This window comes from Somniosus microcephalus, chromosome 1 (genome assembly GCF_052327205.1).
Source record: "Somniosus microcephalus isolate GS21.2 chromosome 1, FLI_Smic_1.0, whole genome shotgun sequence".
Lineage (NCBI taxonomy): Eukaryota > Metazoa > Chordata > Chondrichthyes > Squaliformes > Somniosidae > Somniosus > Somniosus microcephalus.
Genome location: NC_140987.1, coordinates 190634746 through 190651097, shown reverse-complemented (window position 1 = coordinate 190651097; position 16352 = coordinate 190634746). Strand labels below are relative to the sequence as shown.

The 16352-nt window shown below is 47.0% G+C and overlaps 1 protein-coding gene across 2 annotated transcripts in view; it reads right to left on the bottom strand.

Annotated features, from left to right (window-relative positions):
• The window catches only part of kiaa0825 (KIAA0825 ortholog), a 755168-nt gene that overhangs the window by 492488 nt on the left and 246328 nt on the right, over positions 1-16352 (bottom strand). For both annotated transcript variants that reach the window (XM_085988737.1, XM_085988745.1), the window contains one exon: positions 15997-16147. In XM_085988737.1, coding sequence (XP_085844863.1) covers positions 15997-16147 — 151 coding nt within the window. The remainder of the gene's footprint in view (positions 1-15996; positions 16148-16352) is intronic.

Genomic DNA, 16352 nt, shown 5'->3' with positions numbered 1-16352 from the left:
TACAGCACTTCCTCAGTTCCAAAGGCCTATTTCCTTTGTACAAAACTGAGATGGGAAGTGCTAATGGCTCCCTCCTGCCTAATCCAAAGAAATTCTGCACAAGAACTTTGTGTAAAATGGTGATTTTATAAATTTGAAAAACTGTCAGGTGGATTCAAAAGTAACTGTCAGTCATACACATAATTGAAAAAATCACACAGTATGTTTTTGTTTGAATGTGGTTTTACTCCTCCCCCCACCCACCAGCTTGAGCCAACTGAAACAAAGGCCGCGAATTTAATCGCGCTGAGGGGGCGGTTTTGGAGGCTGTCAACCCGCATCCACGCGAGTCTCCCAGGTGTCGGGTCTGTCAGCGCAGAACTGACCCGACACCAACCGGCAGGGGATACAATTCAGGTACTTAAATGGCTTGTTAAGAGCCAATTTAAGAGTATTTTGAGGCTTAATTCTAATTTTACCTTCTCCCCACTGGTTACCTGCTGTTCGGGGAACAAGCCAGCTCAACCTGGCGTGTTTGGAGTCTGCTCTGATGTTTGTCAAAAGCTGACAGCTGCAAAAGTGGAGTCAAGGATGCCATGTTGCAGATGGTGAGTTTCAGAGCACAGAAAATGTTGGTTACTGCATTTTTAATACATATAGGGGTCGATTTCAACTCAAGTGCGGGGAATTGGCGGTGTTCCCCGAATTTAGTGATTCCCACACAATTCTAAATGGGTCGGTGAGATTGATGCAATTTTAACTCAATTAGTCAATTGATCTCCAGTGTGTGGGAAGCCTTGGCAATTGAGTATTTCCAGTCAGAAAGTTGCACAATATGACGTCATCATTGCTGCTGCTTTTAAGGTCCACAGCAAGCCTTGCTTCCTCTGCAGGCTCCTAAACTTCACCATTAAGATGGCACAGGAGCCTGCAGGAGCAATGGCCAGCAGGAGGGCCAGATCTGCCCCCAAATTTGATGAGGCTTCACTCCAGGCATTACTGGATGGTGCTAGGGCCCACAGGGAGGTCCTGTTCCCATCTTCAGGTTGGAAGAGGCCTCCCAGTCAGACCAAGGCTGTGTGGCTGCAGGTGGCTGGTGAAGTCAACTCGTTGGGGCTCACACAAAGAACGTGGTTACAGTGCAGGAAAAGATTCCATGACCTTCTTCGCACTGGAAAAGTAAGTACTGTATGAAGTTTCCATCACCCTCAATCTGATCCCCATTGCCTTTCCTCACCAGCACTCAGCTTTAGCAATCTCTTCCTGCACATCCCACTAGACACTCACATCCATGCACCCTTACCCATTCTCTCTCTCTCTATGCTCACATTCACAGAACTATTCCACCATGCAGCCCTCACACTCCCTCTCACTCTGATGCTTTGAACACAACTGACTACACACAGGGAGGGCCCTTGGTCTTGCAACCTCACTCCATCTTTGTCTCCTTCTAAGTATCTATGCTATGCAATCTCTGCACTCACTCCTTCATTCTCACTCAAATTCCACTTGTCTCCCTCATTGCAGGAAAAGAGAGCTCGCAACAGGAGAGAGCGAGCCAGGACAGGAGGAGGGCCGCCCTCATTAGCCCAGCTCACCCCCTGGGAGGAAGGCGTCCTGGAGATTGCCGGGGCTGACCGAGATGTGGAAGTTGGGGAAGGATAGACAGGAGCATCCCCGCAAGCTGGTGACAGAATAGTATTCCCTCTCTCTCATTGGCATTACATGAGTCGCTGATAATGATTCAGAAGCTACATCATATGGACTTATGAGCATCTGCAAAATGCAATGTGCATGTAACCTTGGCATCACATCTCTAACTTTTTCCTTGACTCCCCCACAGGACCATCGAGAACCCCCGTCTCACTGTGCAGGAGGAAGAGCCTGAGCAGCCAGACTCCTCAGAGGAATCTGCAACCTCTGAGGGCGCAGCGTCAGCAGAAATAAGCGCACCCGCACCAGCGCAGACACTCACACCTCGGTGGGACCTTCGGGACATAGAGTAGAGTTGTCACCTGGTGTATCACAGCTCACAAGTGAGCATCAGCAGATTGTGCAGACAGGGACAGCAGTGGAGCGTCCTCATCGGAGGGTGCAGGACTCTGCCAGCTCGGCTCAGCTGCAAGTCGACCCTCTGCCTCTGGGAGCATCCGAAAGATCAGAGGTGATGGAACTCCATGCACAGATGCAGGAGTCTCTGGCAGGTTTTGTCTCCAGGGTCGCTGCGAGTGTGGAGCGAATGGAGGAGTCCATAGCGAACATGAGCAGAGCCTTTGTGGAGTCAGTGGCGCATGAACGCATCAACACGGAAAGGATGGCTACCTACGTGGAAATGATTGCTGCCTCCATGGCAAGGCTGGCTACGGTAGAGGAGAGGAGGGCTACAGCCATGGAGGAGGTTAGTCGCCAGGGTATGGAAAACATGGTGAGTGTTCAGAATAGAATGACATCTCTTGAGGAGCGATGGGCATCTATTGAACAGAGAAACCAGACCTTCATGGAAGTCCTTCTGAGTAGGACTGCCATTGTAGATACGGGTCCCCATGGCCCCCCTGATTTGCAGCAAGCTGCTCTCAAGCCACTTGCAGGCACTGAGGGGGACCTGACCCATGAGAGGGAGGTTGGTGGCAGACCTCAAGGAAGTGGGGGCTCCTCTCCAAGCGCTCACACTTCCATGCCACTGCAGAGCCCTCGGTCAGAACCCCGCCGGAGTCCACACCCAACGGAGATAGAGGTCTCAACACCTGCACAGCCGCAGGAGCAGCAGGCTGCTGGCGAGCCCTCACAGGCTCGCCACCCCAGAGGACGCCTGCCAAAGCTGTCGAGACAGGAGCAGCAGGAAAGTGAGCAAGGGGCCTCCACATCTGCTGAAGCCACAGGGGAACCACTACGTAGGAGCACGCGTAAGAGGAAAATAAAGCACAAATAGTCACAAGGGTAGTCACTTGGGTGAAATGCTGTGTATTTTGTAAAAATGCCATCAGTTGTTGGTTTTTCGTAAAAATTCTGATGGCAACTTCTGCAGTTGTGGCGTGTGTCATTTCGCGAATGGGGCTGGAGGTCCTCTAATGCCAAGAGGGGAAGGAAAAAAAGGCCTCCCATGCTTCTGGTAGATGCCTCAGTTGAGGAAGCGCTGAGTGAGGGTGGCGAGAGGGGTCTCGCAGGAGGTCACACTGGAGAAGTGTGTGAGGCTCCAACCTTCCACAGGTGTGGTTAGGCCTGGTAAAAGTTGCCCCAGACCTGAGACAACAAAGTCCTGCCACCTGCAAATGATGGCTGATCAAATAGCCTCTTTAATGTTGGGCCTGCAGCTGATAGTCAGCAAGCCAATAGTGTTCACGCCAGGTTTCACAGGCGTGGTCCCCACCAGGCGTGTTTTACATGGGAAAGCGCCTGTTAAAATGGGATTATAAAGGCCAATGAGTGCTGTTTAAAGGCCCTAAAGACCAGTCCCGCCTGTTGCAGGCGGGACTGATTCGGGTCCATCAGACACACCTAGGTTAAAATGGCGTGGAGGCGGGAACCAGGCGGGAGGGGACCCGACCCCCAGGTTTTGCAATTTTAACCCCCCACACGCCTAAAAGCCCGCCTGTCGACTGCGTTAAAATCGAGCCCATAGAGATTTCTTTAGCTTACAAGTTTTTAGATTCAACTATATGTCCAGTGCCACCTCATTGGGAGAACATCTCTCACCAGTGACAGATCGCTTCTGTCATCTCACCTGCAGCTGCCATCTATTCCAGCAACATCAGAGCCAATGAAACAATCAGACCTTGGTCCTCCAAATCCTTCCACGATCAGCCCCAACACCAACATCACCAACCTTCTCCACCATCACCTGATGCTGCACTGGACATAGGGCATTAGCCCCTGACAAAATTGCTGGCCGGGAGACCAGCGATGGCATCACCATGGCCAGATTTTCTTCACTTGACGCTGCAAACCCTGGCTGCCACATAATGCGCCAGGTTGACACCATCCCACACCAGCACCGTAAAGCATCCCTTTAATGTCCAAGCCATTCCATGCACACTCATCACTATAGCGGCAGCGGAGGGTGGGGGGGTGGCGGGGGGGGGAGTTATGACTGAACAATCACTGGAACTCAGTAAGACACTTCTCAAGGTGCGCTCAGATCTGTCGAATAAGGGGCACTTTTTGAAAAAGAGATTTCACTGTATGACAACACATTACCAGAAACTTCACATGGACATTAGCTAAACCTCTCAAGTGCCAACCCTTGTGTGTTGTTAGTTGGTATGCTTGCAGTAGGATGAGGGTGAGTGTGAGGGGTGGCTACTGAGATGGGAAAGTGATAAAAGTAGATAGAGAGGGATGGGTGGAAGTGCAAGGTAAGTTGATGTCCTGGGGAGGTCTCTTCCGCCCTTGGAAGGGAAGAGAACCTCCCTGCGTACTGTGACTCCCTCCGTAAGCATATGGAGAGCCTGGGTGCAAGCGATTGTTAGTGTTTGCAGCACCTCAATGCTGTCAAACACTGACAGAACATCTGTCAAACTCCATGTGGACGTGGTCCTTTTTAGGAAACCGGCCGCTGACGCGTCATCAAATGACGTCCTCAGACCCACTTCCTGTTAATTTGCTGATAAGCCCGCCGGGCAGGTTTAATAAGGCCAATCAAGGTAAAATCACGTCTGCAGAGCGGAGGCAGCTGGGAGCGGGACCTGAACCCGGAAACTAGCTGTCCCACCCCATCCCGCCTCCTCAATTAAATTCGCGACAAAACTTCACAACATTTTTATCCAGTTAGGCTGTGAACGTGATTTTGAATGCAGCTAATTTTTAAATTCCCTTAGCCTTGCGGCTGAATTAAGGTGGTCACTACCAGGCAAAAATGTTTCCTTCTTGTCACATCAATCCCTTCCCGCTTTAGGCTAGTAGAATTGCCACCAACTGTCCTGGGCACCTCCTTCCACTGACCTGCTACAGCCCCCCTTTGAACCTAACTTTTGTAAATTCCAAAGAGGGCCCCCTGCCTCAGCTTAGCCTCCTGAAGCAGCACTTCAACATCAGACTCCACAAATACATAGGATTACATAGGATATACGGCAAGGAAACAGGCCATTCGGCCCAACCAGTCCATGCCGGCGTTTATGCTCCACATGAGCCTTCTCCCGTCTTTCCTCATCTAAATCTATCAGCATAATCCTCTACTCCCTTTTCCCTCATATGCTTGTCTAGCCTCCCCTTAAATGCATCTATACTATTCACTTTAACCACTCCCTGTGGTAACGAGTTCCATATTCTCACCACTCTTTGGGTAAAGAAGTTTCTTCTGAATTCCTTATTGGACTTCTTGGTGACTATCTTATATTGATGGCCTCTAGTTATCCTCTGTCCCACAAGTGGAAACATTCTCTCTGTATCCACTCTACCAAAATTTTTCATAATTTTCAAGACCTGTATTAGTTCACCCCTCAGCCATTTTTTTTCCAAGAGTAAAGAGACCCAGCCTATGCATCCTTTCCTGATATGTATACCCTTGCATTTCTGGTATCATCCTTGTAAATCTTATCTGCATCCTCTCCAGTGCCTCTATATCCTTTTTATAATGTGGCAACCAGAACTGTACGCAGTACTCTAAGTGTGGTCCAACCAAGGTTTGATACAGGTTTAGCATAACTTCCCTACTTTTCAATTCTATCCCTCTAGAAATAAACCCTAGTGCTTGGTTTGCATTTTTTATGGCCTTGCTAACCTGTGTCGCAACTTTTAGTGATTTGTGTATTTGTACTCCTAGATCCCTTTGTTCCTCTACCCCACCTAGACTCGCACCCTCCAAGTGATAAGTGATCTCCCTATTCTTCCTACCAAAATGTAATACCTCACATTTATCTGTGTTGAACTTCATTTGCCAATTATATGCCCATTCTGCAAGTTTATTAATGTCCTCCTGTAATTGTTGCAGTCCTCCTCAGTACTGACTATTCCCCCCCGCAATTTGGTGACATCCGCAACTTTAGAAATTGTGTTTTTGATTCCTAAATCTAAATTGTTAATGTAAATTGTGAACAGCAGTGGTCCCAGCACTGATCCTTGTGAAACACCACTACCCACCTTCCGCCACTGTGAATAGCTACCCTTTACTCCTACTCTCTGCTTTCTGTCCTGAAGCCAGTCAGCAATCCATTCTGCTACTTGTCCCCTGACTCCGTATTCTATGATTGAAATAAAGAGTAGATTGCCTTTCAAAAGCTAGGCTTTATTAACCTTAAAAAACCAGCAAGTACATGTTGAGCACCCAGTCTCAACCACTGTAGAAAACTGAATTTAAGATGGCCACCACAGGTCACATGGAATCAACTAACCAATAAGTTTACAACATATATCTCAAGGCAGGAAAACAGGCAACCAATTACAATGCTTCTTATAAAACAAGAATAATCACCACATTCACCCCTCCTTTTAAAATATACTTCAACCTAGGTAGCCTTTACAGTTTACAATTAGTTATTTATGACTAGAGCAATACATGTATAATGCCTTCAACAATTTTAAAATTTTACTATTAATTTATTAATTATTTTAAAAGTCCATTTTTAATCGGTCGACCGGATATCTTGTTCGTGTCGACCTTCTTAGCCTTGATGGAGTTCCTTGCCCTCCCACACCAGGAGACACAGAAATATCCTCTGCAGGGACTCTATCAATATCCCGATTATCAACGGTTCCCGGATTGGAAGTCCCATTAGAAGGTAGACTGGGAGGGTCATGAACATCCATCGGGGGCAGACTAAGAGAATTGTAAGTGTCTGCAATAGGATTGGAAATGTTCGTAGTATCTGTGACGACATCAACATTATCTGAATTATGGCTATTGTTAATGTCCTCAGGAGAGGGCTGGCCACCACAAGGAGCTAAGTCTTTAACTGAAACCGTACTTTCTTTCCCATCTTGGAATCGAATGTGAGCATATTCGGAATTTGCCTCCAATAGCTCCACCTCCTCCACTAAAGGATCATACTTTGACAGTCTAACATGGCGTCGGAGCAGCACAGGTCCCTGCATAGTAAGCCATGAAGGTACCGAATATCCCGTAGTGGATCTCCGCGGACAGTTGAAGAGCCTTTCATGGGGGGTCACATTAGTAGCCGTTGAAAGCAATGATCTAATGGAATGCAGGGCATCAGGCAGTACCATTTCCCACTGTGTATTCTTAAGGTTCCGGGATGTCAAAGCCAACATAACTGCCTTCCAGATCACCCCATTGTATCGTTCGCACTGTCCATTACCCTGGGGATTATACGGGGTAGTTCTGCTAGTAGAAATTCCCCGACTCTGGAGGTATTCCTTCAACTGGGAAGACATAAAAGAACTTCCCTGATCCGAATGGATATACGCAGGCATCCCAAAGATGACAAAAAGTTGAGTCAGACATTTAATAACTAGCAGCTGATACATCTGCACAAGGAAAAGCAAAAGGGAACCTTGAAAACTCATCCACAACAGTAAATATATATCGATTCAAAGGGAGAAGTAGCCTTTATAAGATGAGCTCGTTGAGGCTTAAAGAAATTCGGTTTACATCGGGCGCAGACAGAGCATGACGAAGTCATCCGCTTGACGTCTTCAACTGAAAAGGGCAAATTCTTACTGCGTACGAAGTGTATCATCCTCGTAACACCAGGATGGCACAAAGCATTATGAAGATTAATAAGCGTATCTCCATGAAGCACAGAACAATAAGCCCTCGACAGCGCATCAGCGGCAACATTATCCTTCCCCGGACGATAGACTATATCGAAATGGTAGCATGCCAACTCGATCCTCCACCTCATTATTTTATCATTCTTAATCTTTCCAAAATGTTTGACATCAAACATGAAGGACACAGATTTTTGGTCAGTTACTAACGTAAAATGTCGCCCAGATAAATAATGTCTCCATTTACGCAGTGCTTCTACTATTACGTACGCCTCTTTCTCTATTGATGAATGTCTCTGCTCACTATTGCTCAGAGTACGTGAGAAAAAGGCCACAGGTCTTCCATTTTGGTTCAGGGTAGACCCAATTGCAAAATCGGAAGCGTCCGTCTCAATCACAAAGGGAACCTGCTCATCAATAGAATGCACAACTGCTCCAAGGATATCCTTTTAAAGATTATCAAAACACATCCTGGCCTCCCATGATAGAGGATATGTCGTAACCCGAATAAGGAGCCGGATCTTCTGCGAGAAGTTTGCAATCCAATTAGAATAATAAGAAAACAGTCCAACAACTCGTTGCAAGGCCTTAGAATTAGTAGGGCAAGGTAACTCAATCAGTGGTCGCAGCCGTTCTGGATCTGATTTAATCTTGTTTCCCGAGATAATATACCCCAGTAAATTTACCTCGGTGGTCGAAAAGATACACTTCTCTTTATTGAAAGTTAAGCCAACTTTTTCCGCAACTTGAAGGAATCTTTCTAGATTAAAATCGTGCTCCACCCTTGATTTGCCACACACCGTGATGTCATCTAAATATGAGAAGGTGTCAGAGAGAGAGTTATCACTTATAAAAGCATCCATTGCCCATTGAAAACAGGCGACACCGTTAGTAACACCGAATGGTACTCGGCAAAACTGGTACAGCTTTCCGCCAGCTTCAAAGGCCGTATATGGTTTGTCCCTTTTAGCGATAGGAATCTGATGATAAGCACTCTTTAGGTCAATAGTGCTAAAAACCTTATATTGAGATACTTTATTGATAAGCTCATCAATCTTAGGCAGGGGGTACGCATCTAATTGAGTATACCTGTTAATAGTTTGAGAGTAGTCTATCACCATTCGCTTCTTATGTCTCTCATTAGTGGTGACAACTACCTGTGCCCGCCAGGGCGAAAAACTAGGTTCAATGATTCCTTCTGATAAAAGACGTTGAACTTCAGAATTAATAAATTCTTTATCCTGACTGCTATACCTTCTTGACTTGGTAGCAATTGGCTTACAGTCCGGCATCAAATTGGAAAAAAGTGATAATGGAGAAATGAATAAAGAAGTTAATCCACAAATAGACAAAGGTGGCTTGGTTCCTCCGAAGGAAAGACTGAGGGACTCATGTAATTGAAGCACATCATGACCAATCAAAATGTCCGCACAGAGATTAGGCAGAACGGATAGGCGTATATCAGTATACGTATTACCTAGGAGAATTAATTTCACAAGGCAACAACCAGCTACTTGTGAGGTGAGAGTCGTCTGAGCCATACACACCTGATAGGAAACAGGCGAAATTTTCAAACACTTCTCCCTCACAAACTGAAGACTTATAAAGCTCTCAGTACTGCCCGTATCTATAAGGGCCTTCACTTCTAACCCATTAACTTGGGCCATAACTATAGCTTTGTTTAGGCCATGGGAAAAGGCGGCAGAAATTGATGCAATAAACGCCCTATCTAAAGGCTGAATGGTCGCAGAGGAGGCAACCGATTTGCAAACACGTGCGTAATGACCTCCCTTGCCGCATTTACTACACACAGCCTCCCGGGCAGGGCATTTCAGACGGGGGTGCCGGGCGTTCCCGCAAAAATAACACTTCTGAATCCTAGAGGCAACAGCTGCCGAAGTAGAAACTGTTTCGGAATCTGGTAAACCACTCCTATTAAATCCACGTAACTCCCTTTCATCCGGAACTGCCGAAACCACGGTCGCAGGCCGATCAAAAAGAGCATAAGAATCCAAACTTCTCTGAGCCAAATCCAATGTAGAGGCTTGTGCAAAAGCACTCTTAAGATCCAAGGTCTTATTTTCTAATAACCGCTGACGAATTGATCTAGACAGTAATCCATTAATAAATGCATCCCGTACCGACTCTTCCTTATGTTCTTCTGCAGACACGGCCTTATAATTACAGTTAGCACCAAGGCGCCGGAGTGCTTGTAAATAAGCATCCAAGGATTCTCCCGCCTGCTGCCTACGGGCAGATAAAAGGTGACGTGCAAATACCTCATTTTTGGGTTTAACAAAATTTTTTTCCAACGTAGCAATAACCAATTCATAAGTTTCACAGTCCAAAATATACTTATACACATCCGGAGCAATGTAGTTGATTAGTATATCCAACTTATTTAGGGATTGCTGATCCAACACACCCAAAAAGTTTTAAAATGTACGATACCAATGTTTCCATTGATCATCCACTCCTGCAGAATTAGGGTCAGCATTAAATCGTTCCAGTCGAAGATATCGTTCCATTATAGCAAAAGGTTAATTGAAATAAAGAGTAGATTGCCTTTCAAAAGCTAGGCTTTATTAACCTTAAAAAACCAGCAAGTACATGTTGAGCACCCAGTCTCAACCACTGTAGAAAACTGAATTTAAGATGGCCACCACAGGTCACATGGAATCAACTAACCAATAAGTTTACAACATATATCTCAAGGCAGGAAAACAGGAAACCAATTACAATGCTTCTTATAAAACAAGAATAATCACCACAATGATCTTGTTCATCAGTCTATTATGGGGTATCTTATCGAAGGCCTTTTGAAAATCCAGATAAATTACATCTACTGCATTACCATTGTCTACTCTCTCTGTTACCTCTTCAAAAAATTCAATTAGGTTGGTCAAGCAAGACTTTCCCTTTTGAAATCCATGTTGACTATTCATTATTATATTTTTGGTTTCTAGATGTTCTTCTATTTTCTCCTTTAGTAGGGGTTCCATTATTTTTCCTACCACCGATGTTAAGCTGACTGGTCTATAATTCCCTGGACATGTTCTATCCCCGTTCTTAAATATCGGTATTACGTTAGCTATCCGCCAGTCCTCTGGCACTACACCTTTTTCTAACGAATTATTAAATATGCGTAGTAATGCCTCTGCTATCTCTTCCCTAGATTCTTTTAAAATGCGTGGACGCAATCTATCCGGACCAGGGGTTTTATCCTCTTTGAGTTTGATTATTTTATTTAATATATCCCCTTTTTTTTATTTTAAATGCACTTATCTCATTACTAATCTCTTGAGGGAAGAGCCAAGCTACTTTTGAACTAGCACAGACTGTGTGATTTGTTCAGCTATATGTATGACAGCCATTTACAGGAAACTTTGGTTTATCCGGAGGTTAACTGTCCGGAATGCTCGAGCCACCGGCAAAAATCAGGAGCCGTTTCGTTAGGTTTTTTTCTTTTCGTTGCTTTTTTTTCACCAGTCAGGCGCTGCAAGGTGTCGCTGAAGCTGTTGCTAAGCTACAGAGACGCTTGCAAGGTACGGCCGACTGTTTAGAAGCTGTTGCTAAGCAACAGGGTTTGTTGCCAGATATGGAGCTCAAAATCTCCGTATGTTTCAACATTAGCGCTGGTTTGTCCGGCAGTTTTGATGGGACGGCAACAGCTCGGTCCCGTCGGTACCGGATCGCACAAAGTTTCCTGTATTGTAAAATATGGTAAACAGTTTTTCAAATCTAGGAAGTCCCGGTAACAGTTTTCGGGGATATTTAAGAAGCTATAGCTATTTGAATCTGAGGCCGCGATTTTATTAATGGAGGCGGGTTGAGGGCGGGCCCGCTGCTCGGCAGCTTTCAGACCCGCTCCCAGATGCTGCCACCCAGCAGTTACGATTTTACCCTGATTAGCCTCGTTACAGCCGACGTGTGGGTCCCCCCAAACAATTGCTTGGAGCTTGTCAGATTCTCGCCTCTGATGTCGCGTTATTTGAATAAAAATTTAAAGGGGCCACGTCCCCCTTGCAAAAGCATTAGGTTTTTTCTCTTAAAGGTGCTGGCTGCTGCAGGAATGGCAGCCCCAAAAACTAAAGCTGCACCCAAGTTCAATGAGGGCTCCCTCCATGCTCTTGTTGAGGGAGTTAGAGGACGTCAGGAGCTCCTCTTCCCTGGAAACGGAAGGAGGAGGCCTCCTCAGCAAACCAAGGCAGCTTGACTGCAAATTGCTGAGGAGGTGAGCTCGAGGTCTGTGTGCAGACGCACATGGGTTCAGTGTCGAAAAAGGTTTAATGATCTGCTGAGATCACCTAAAGTGTGGCCTCTGTGTTCTGGGAAATGGAAGTTCAAGAGTGAGGGCTCAGGGCGAATTCCATGTAGAATGTTGGTGATAACACTGAGCGCAAACCATCATTTATTGGACAGATGATGCCTGGGTTTTGAGAATGTCGGACTTATATTCATCTCCATGTGCCAGCCACCTGTGGTTGTAGCGTAAGCATACGCAAATCTGGCATGGATGAGTGCATCCCTTGCCTGATGGCCAGCAATGTTGCTGGATTGGCCACATCTGGCCCCGCAAGGCGCCGCTCCCCATCCTCCTCCTCATCCTCCTCCTCGTTATCCTCCTCATCCTCTTCCTCGTCCTCTTCCTCCGAGGAGGCTGTGTGATGAGCCGTTGTTCATACGCCAGCACTAACCCTGAAAAGTGCGAGGTGATGCATTTTGGACGGACAAATAAGGCAAGGAAATACACAATGAGTGGTAGGACCCTAGGAAGTACAGAGGGTCAGAGGGACCTTGGTGTACATGTACATAGATCCCTGAAGGCAGCGGAACAGGTAGATAAAGTGGTTAAAAAGGCATATGGGATACTTGCCTTCATTAGCCGAGGCATAGAATATAAGAGCAGGGAGGTTATGATGGAGCTGTACAAAACGCTGGTGAGGCCACAGCTGGAGTACTGTGTGCAGTTCTGGTCGCCTCACTATAGGAAGGATGTGATTGCTTTGGAGAGGGTGCAGAGAAGATTCACCAGGATGTTACCTGGGATGGAGCGCCTCAGCTATGAAGAAAGACTAAACAGGCTGGGGTTGTTTTCCTTGGAGCAAAGAAGGCTGAGGGGGGACCTGATTGAGGTGTACAAAATGATGAGGGGCATAGATAGGGTAGATAAAGAGGAACTTTTCCCCTTAGTAGGGGGGTCAATAACAAGGGGGCATAGATTCAGGGTAAGGGGCAGGAGATTTAGAGGGGATTTGAGGAGGAACTTTTTCGCCCAGAGGGTGGTTGGAATCTGGAACTCACTGCCTGAAAGGGTGGTAGAGGCAGGAACCCTCACAACATTCAAGAAGCATTTGGATGAGCACTTGAAATGCCACTGCATACAAGGCTATGGACCAAATGCTGGAAAATGGGCTTAGACTGGACAGGGATTGATGGACGGTGCAGACACGATGGGCCGAAGGGCCTCTTTCTGTGCTGTATAACTCTATGACTCTATGGCCTAGAAATTCACTATGGCCCTGCCAGCTGGCTGGCGCCCAAAAGTTAGCGCTGGGCGGGGAGCCATTAGCGATCGTCAGATATTCAGTTTTTGCGCCCCAATTCGGAACCGGGCGCTATTCCAGGGTGTGCCCGCCTCCGCTTGGGGCGCTGAAACTGAATTTCAGCGCTCTTGGCGCCGCTGCGCCAGCCGCTGCGGAGCGGCAGGCTGCGGTACTGCAGGCCTCCTCTTTCTCTTAAGGGGGAGCTGCCTGCAACGGGGAGATCGCCGCTGGATAGTGCCGGCAAATGAGCCCGGCACCACGGAGAAGTGTCGGGTTCGTGGAAAGCAGCCGGCAATGCCGTGGGGGGGGGGGGCGGTGGAGGAGGCCGGGGAAGGAGGTGCGGGCAGGCGGCCGCCGAAAAAGCGGCCGGCCGCACCTCCACCTTAAAGCGCCCCACTAAGGCTACAGTACGGCCCCGTTTTCTGGTCGCTGTTTGCGGCCGCAACTAAATATGGGGATCGGGCCGGTTTCGGGGCGGAACCGGGGCACTGCGCACACCGATGACGTCATCGGTGCCGGCGCAGCGCTAACGGCTACCGCCGCCAATACCGCTGCGCTGAATATCAGCGCAAACTCCTTTTTTGGCGCAGAAGCCCTCTTTAGGCGGTAACTGGCCGCAAAGCTGGCAGCGCCTTAATGAATTTCTAGGCCTATGACTCTAAACCGCGCTGCTGTGCGATGTTGTGCAGGTCACAGCAGACCATGACGATTCTGGACTCCCTGGCTGGTGCATACTGCAAGGCTCCTCCAGCTCTGTCTAGGCATCGGTAGCGCATTTTGAGCAAGCCGGTGGTTTGCTCGATGATGCTTCTGGTGGATATGTGACCCACATTGCACCGCTCCTCAGCATTGTTTGATGGCCTCCTCATCAGTGATATAAGCCACTTTTTCAGGGGATAGCCCTGTCGCCAAGAAGCCATCCGGAAAGTTAGTTTGGTGGATGGAAGAGCTGAGGCACAGTAGACTGGTGCAGGATGAAGGAGTCATGGCAACTGCCAGGATACTTTGCACAAACATGCATGATGATCTTCCTGTGGTTACACACCAGCTGGACGTTCAGGCAGTAGAATCCCTTGCGGTTGACAAATACAGCTGGGTTGTGATAGGGGCCCTAATGACTACATGTGTGCAGTCAATGACGCCCTGCACCATTGGCAAGCCTGCCATTTTGCCAAAGCCAACCGCAGGTGCCGTCACACTTGGGCCACCCATGGAGAAGTGGATGTAATTGTGCACCTTTGCAAAGAGGGCATCGGTGACCTGCGTGATGCAGGTATGTGCAGCCGACTGGTGGATGCCGCTGATGTCTGCTGTTAATCCTGGGAAGAAGCCCGAAGCAAAGAAGTTGAGTGCGGTGGTGACTTTGACAGCAACTGGTAAGGGGTGTCCACACGCTCCTCTGGGCTCCAGGTGTTGGTGCAGCATTGCGCAGATGTCAGCGACTACGTCTCACGAAAGTCTCAGCCTCCGTTGGCACTGCTGCTCAGTCATGCTGAAGAAGCAGATCCTCTGCTTGTAAACCCCGTGTTGGGGGTATCTCCTGCGGCAAGGTGCAGCCCTGAGCTGAGGCGCTCCGCCCTGTGCATCATCAGGTGGGTGAGGAGGAGTTGGCGCTCCTGGTGCTGGTGCTACTGTTGTGTCTGGTTGTGCTGCTGCCGCGGCTGCTCTTCCTCTGAATCTGACGACCAGGATGAGAGGATATAAATGGTTCTCATCCCGTTGCTATAGATTTCATTTGAGGGAAGAAGCTTGCAAGCGCAGTCGAAGTGGCCTGAAATGATTCCAATCAGGTCACACTGCAGATGGCTGTCAGCTTGAACAGTCACAAGGTCAGCAGATTTGCTAAATCTTATCCCAAACCTCCAACAACAAAGTTGTTGCATTTGAATGTCAGCCATGTTACAGGAGCACTTTTAAAGTGCTGCATCAATGACTACAAATCATGTCCTCCATCAACTCGTCTCCTTGCAGCTGGCCTGTTTCTGACAAGATGGGAAACAGGAGCCAGAAGCACGAAAATGGGAAACCACTATAAAAATAGGATTAGCAAGGCAGTTAACAGGCTGTTAACTGCCTTAACTACCTGTCCCACCGGTTCCAGTAGGGTCAGTTTGGGAGTGGCTGATCTGACACTCACGAAAATCACGTGGGGGCAGGGTGGAGGCAACTTGGCAGTCTGAAGCCATTTTTTCAGATTTTTGGGTGAAAAGAGCACACGTCCATTTGAATATTATAAGTTGAAGCAAATAGTATAGATGCATTTAAGGGGAGGCTGGACAAGCATATGAGGGAGAAGGGAATAGAGGGTTATGCCGATAGATTTAGATGAGGAAAAATGGGAGGAGGCTTGAGTGGAGCATAAACGCCGGCGTGGACTGGTTGGGCCGACTGGCCTGTTTCTGTGCCGTATATCCTGTGTAATCCTATGTAATATTCTAAAATCCACCAATAGCCATTCTGGTGTAAATTGTGCTAAAAGTGGAAAATCTAGATTTATTTGTATTTATATGTTTGAATACCACCAAGAAGAGCAAAATTAAGTTTTCATGTAATAGTGATATTCCAAACAGAAATAGATCTGCTAAAACTTTCTCCCAGAAAAATTACATCCATTATTACTTACAGCTACATTAAAAATATATTAATTTAACATGCAGCATTTAACATGCAGCTGTGCTGTAAATAACAGCCCTATACATATGCAGCATTGATTATTCTTTTCTTATTAAGCAAATACAGTTAAAATACAATTAGAACACAATTGCAGAAATATATAAGAAACAAAGAGCTACTGAATTAATTCTCACACCTCATAAAAAGATTTGGAGTCATCCCAGTGGTGGCTCTGTGCATCCTGGAAAATGCTTGTAGCACAAACTCTTATGCAGTAATTGGTAACTTGAAACTGGATCACTCTGATGAATTCCTGATACCGCTGAATTAGCAGCAAGAACAACGGCCTACTCAGAAAGAATGATCAAAGAGAGAGAGATTTAAGACCTTAGCATAAGAAGACAACAATCTCCAGTGCTACAAATGTTATGATTATTAGGTATCAATCATTCATTTCCTCTCTGTGCTGAACCTAGAGCTGATGTTAGCATTCAAATCACTTTTACAAACTGTTCTTTGTTTTAAACTCTTAGAAATATAGTCGTGTTTCTG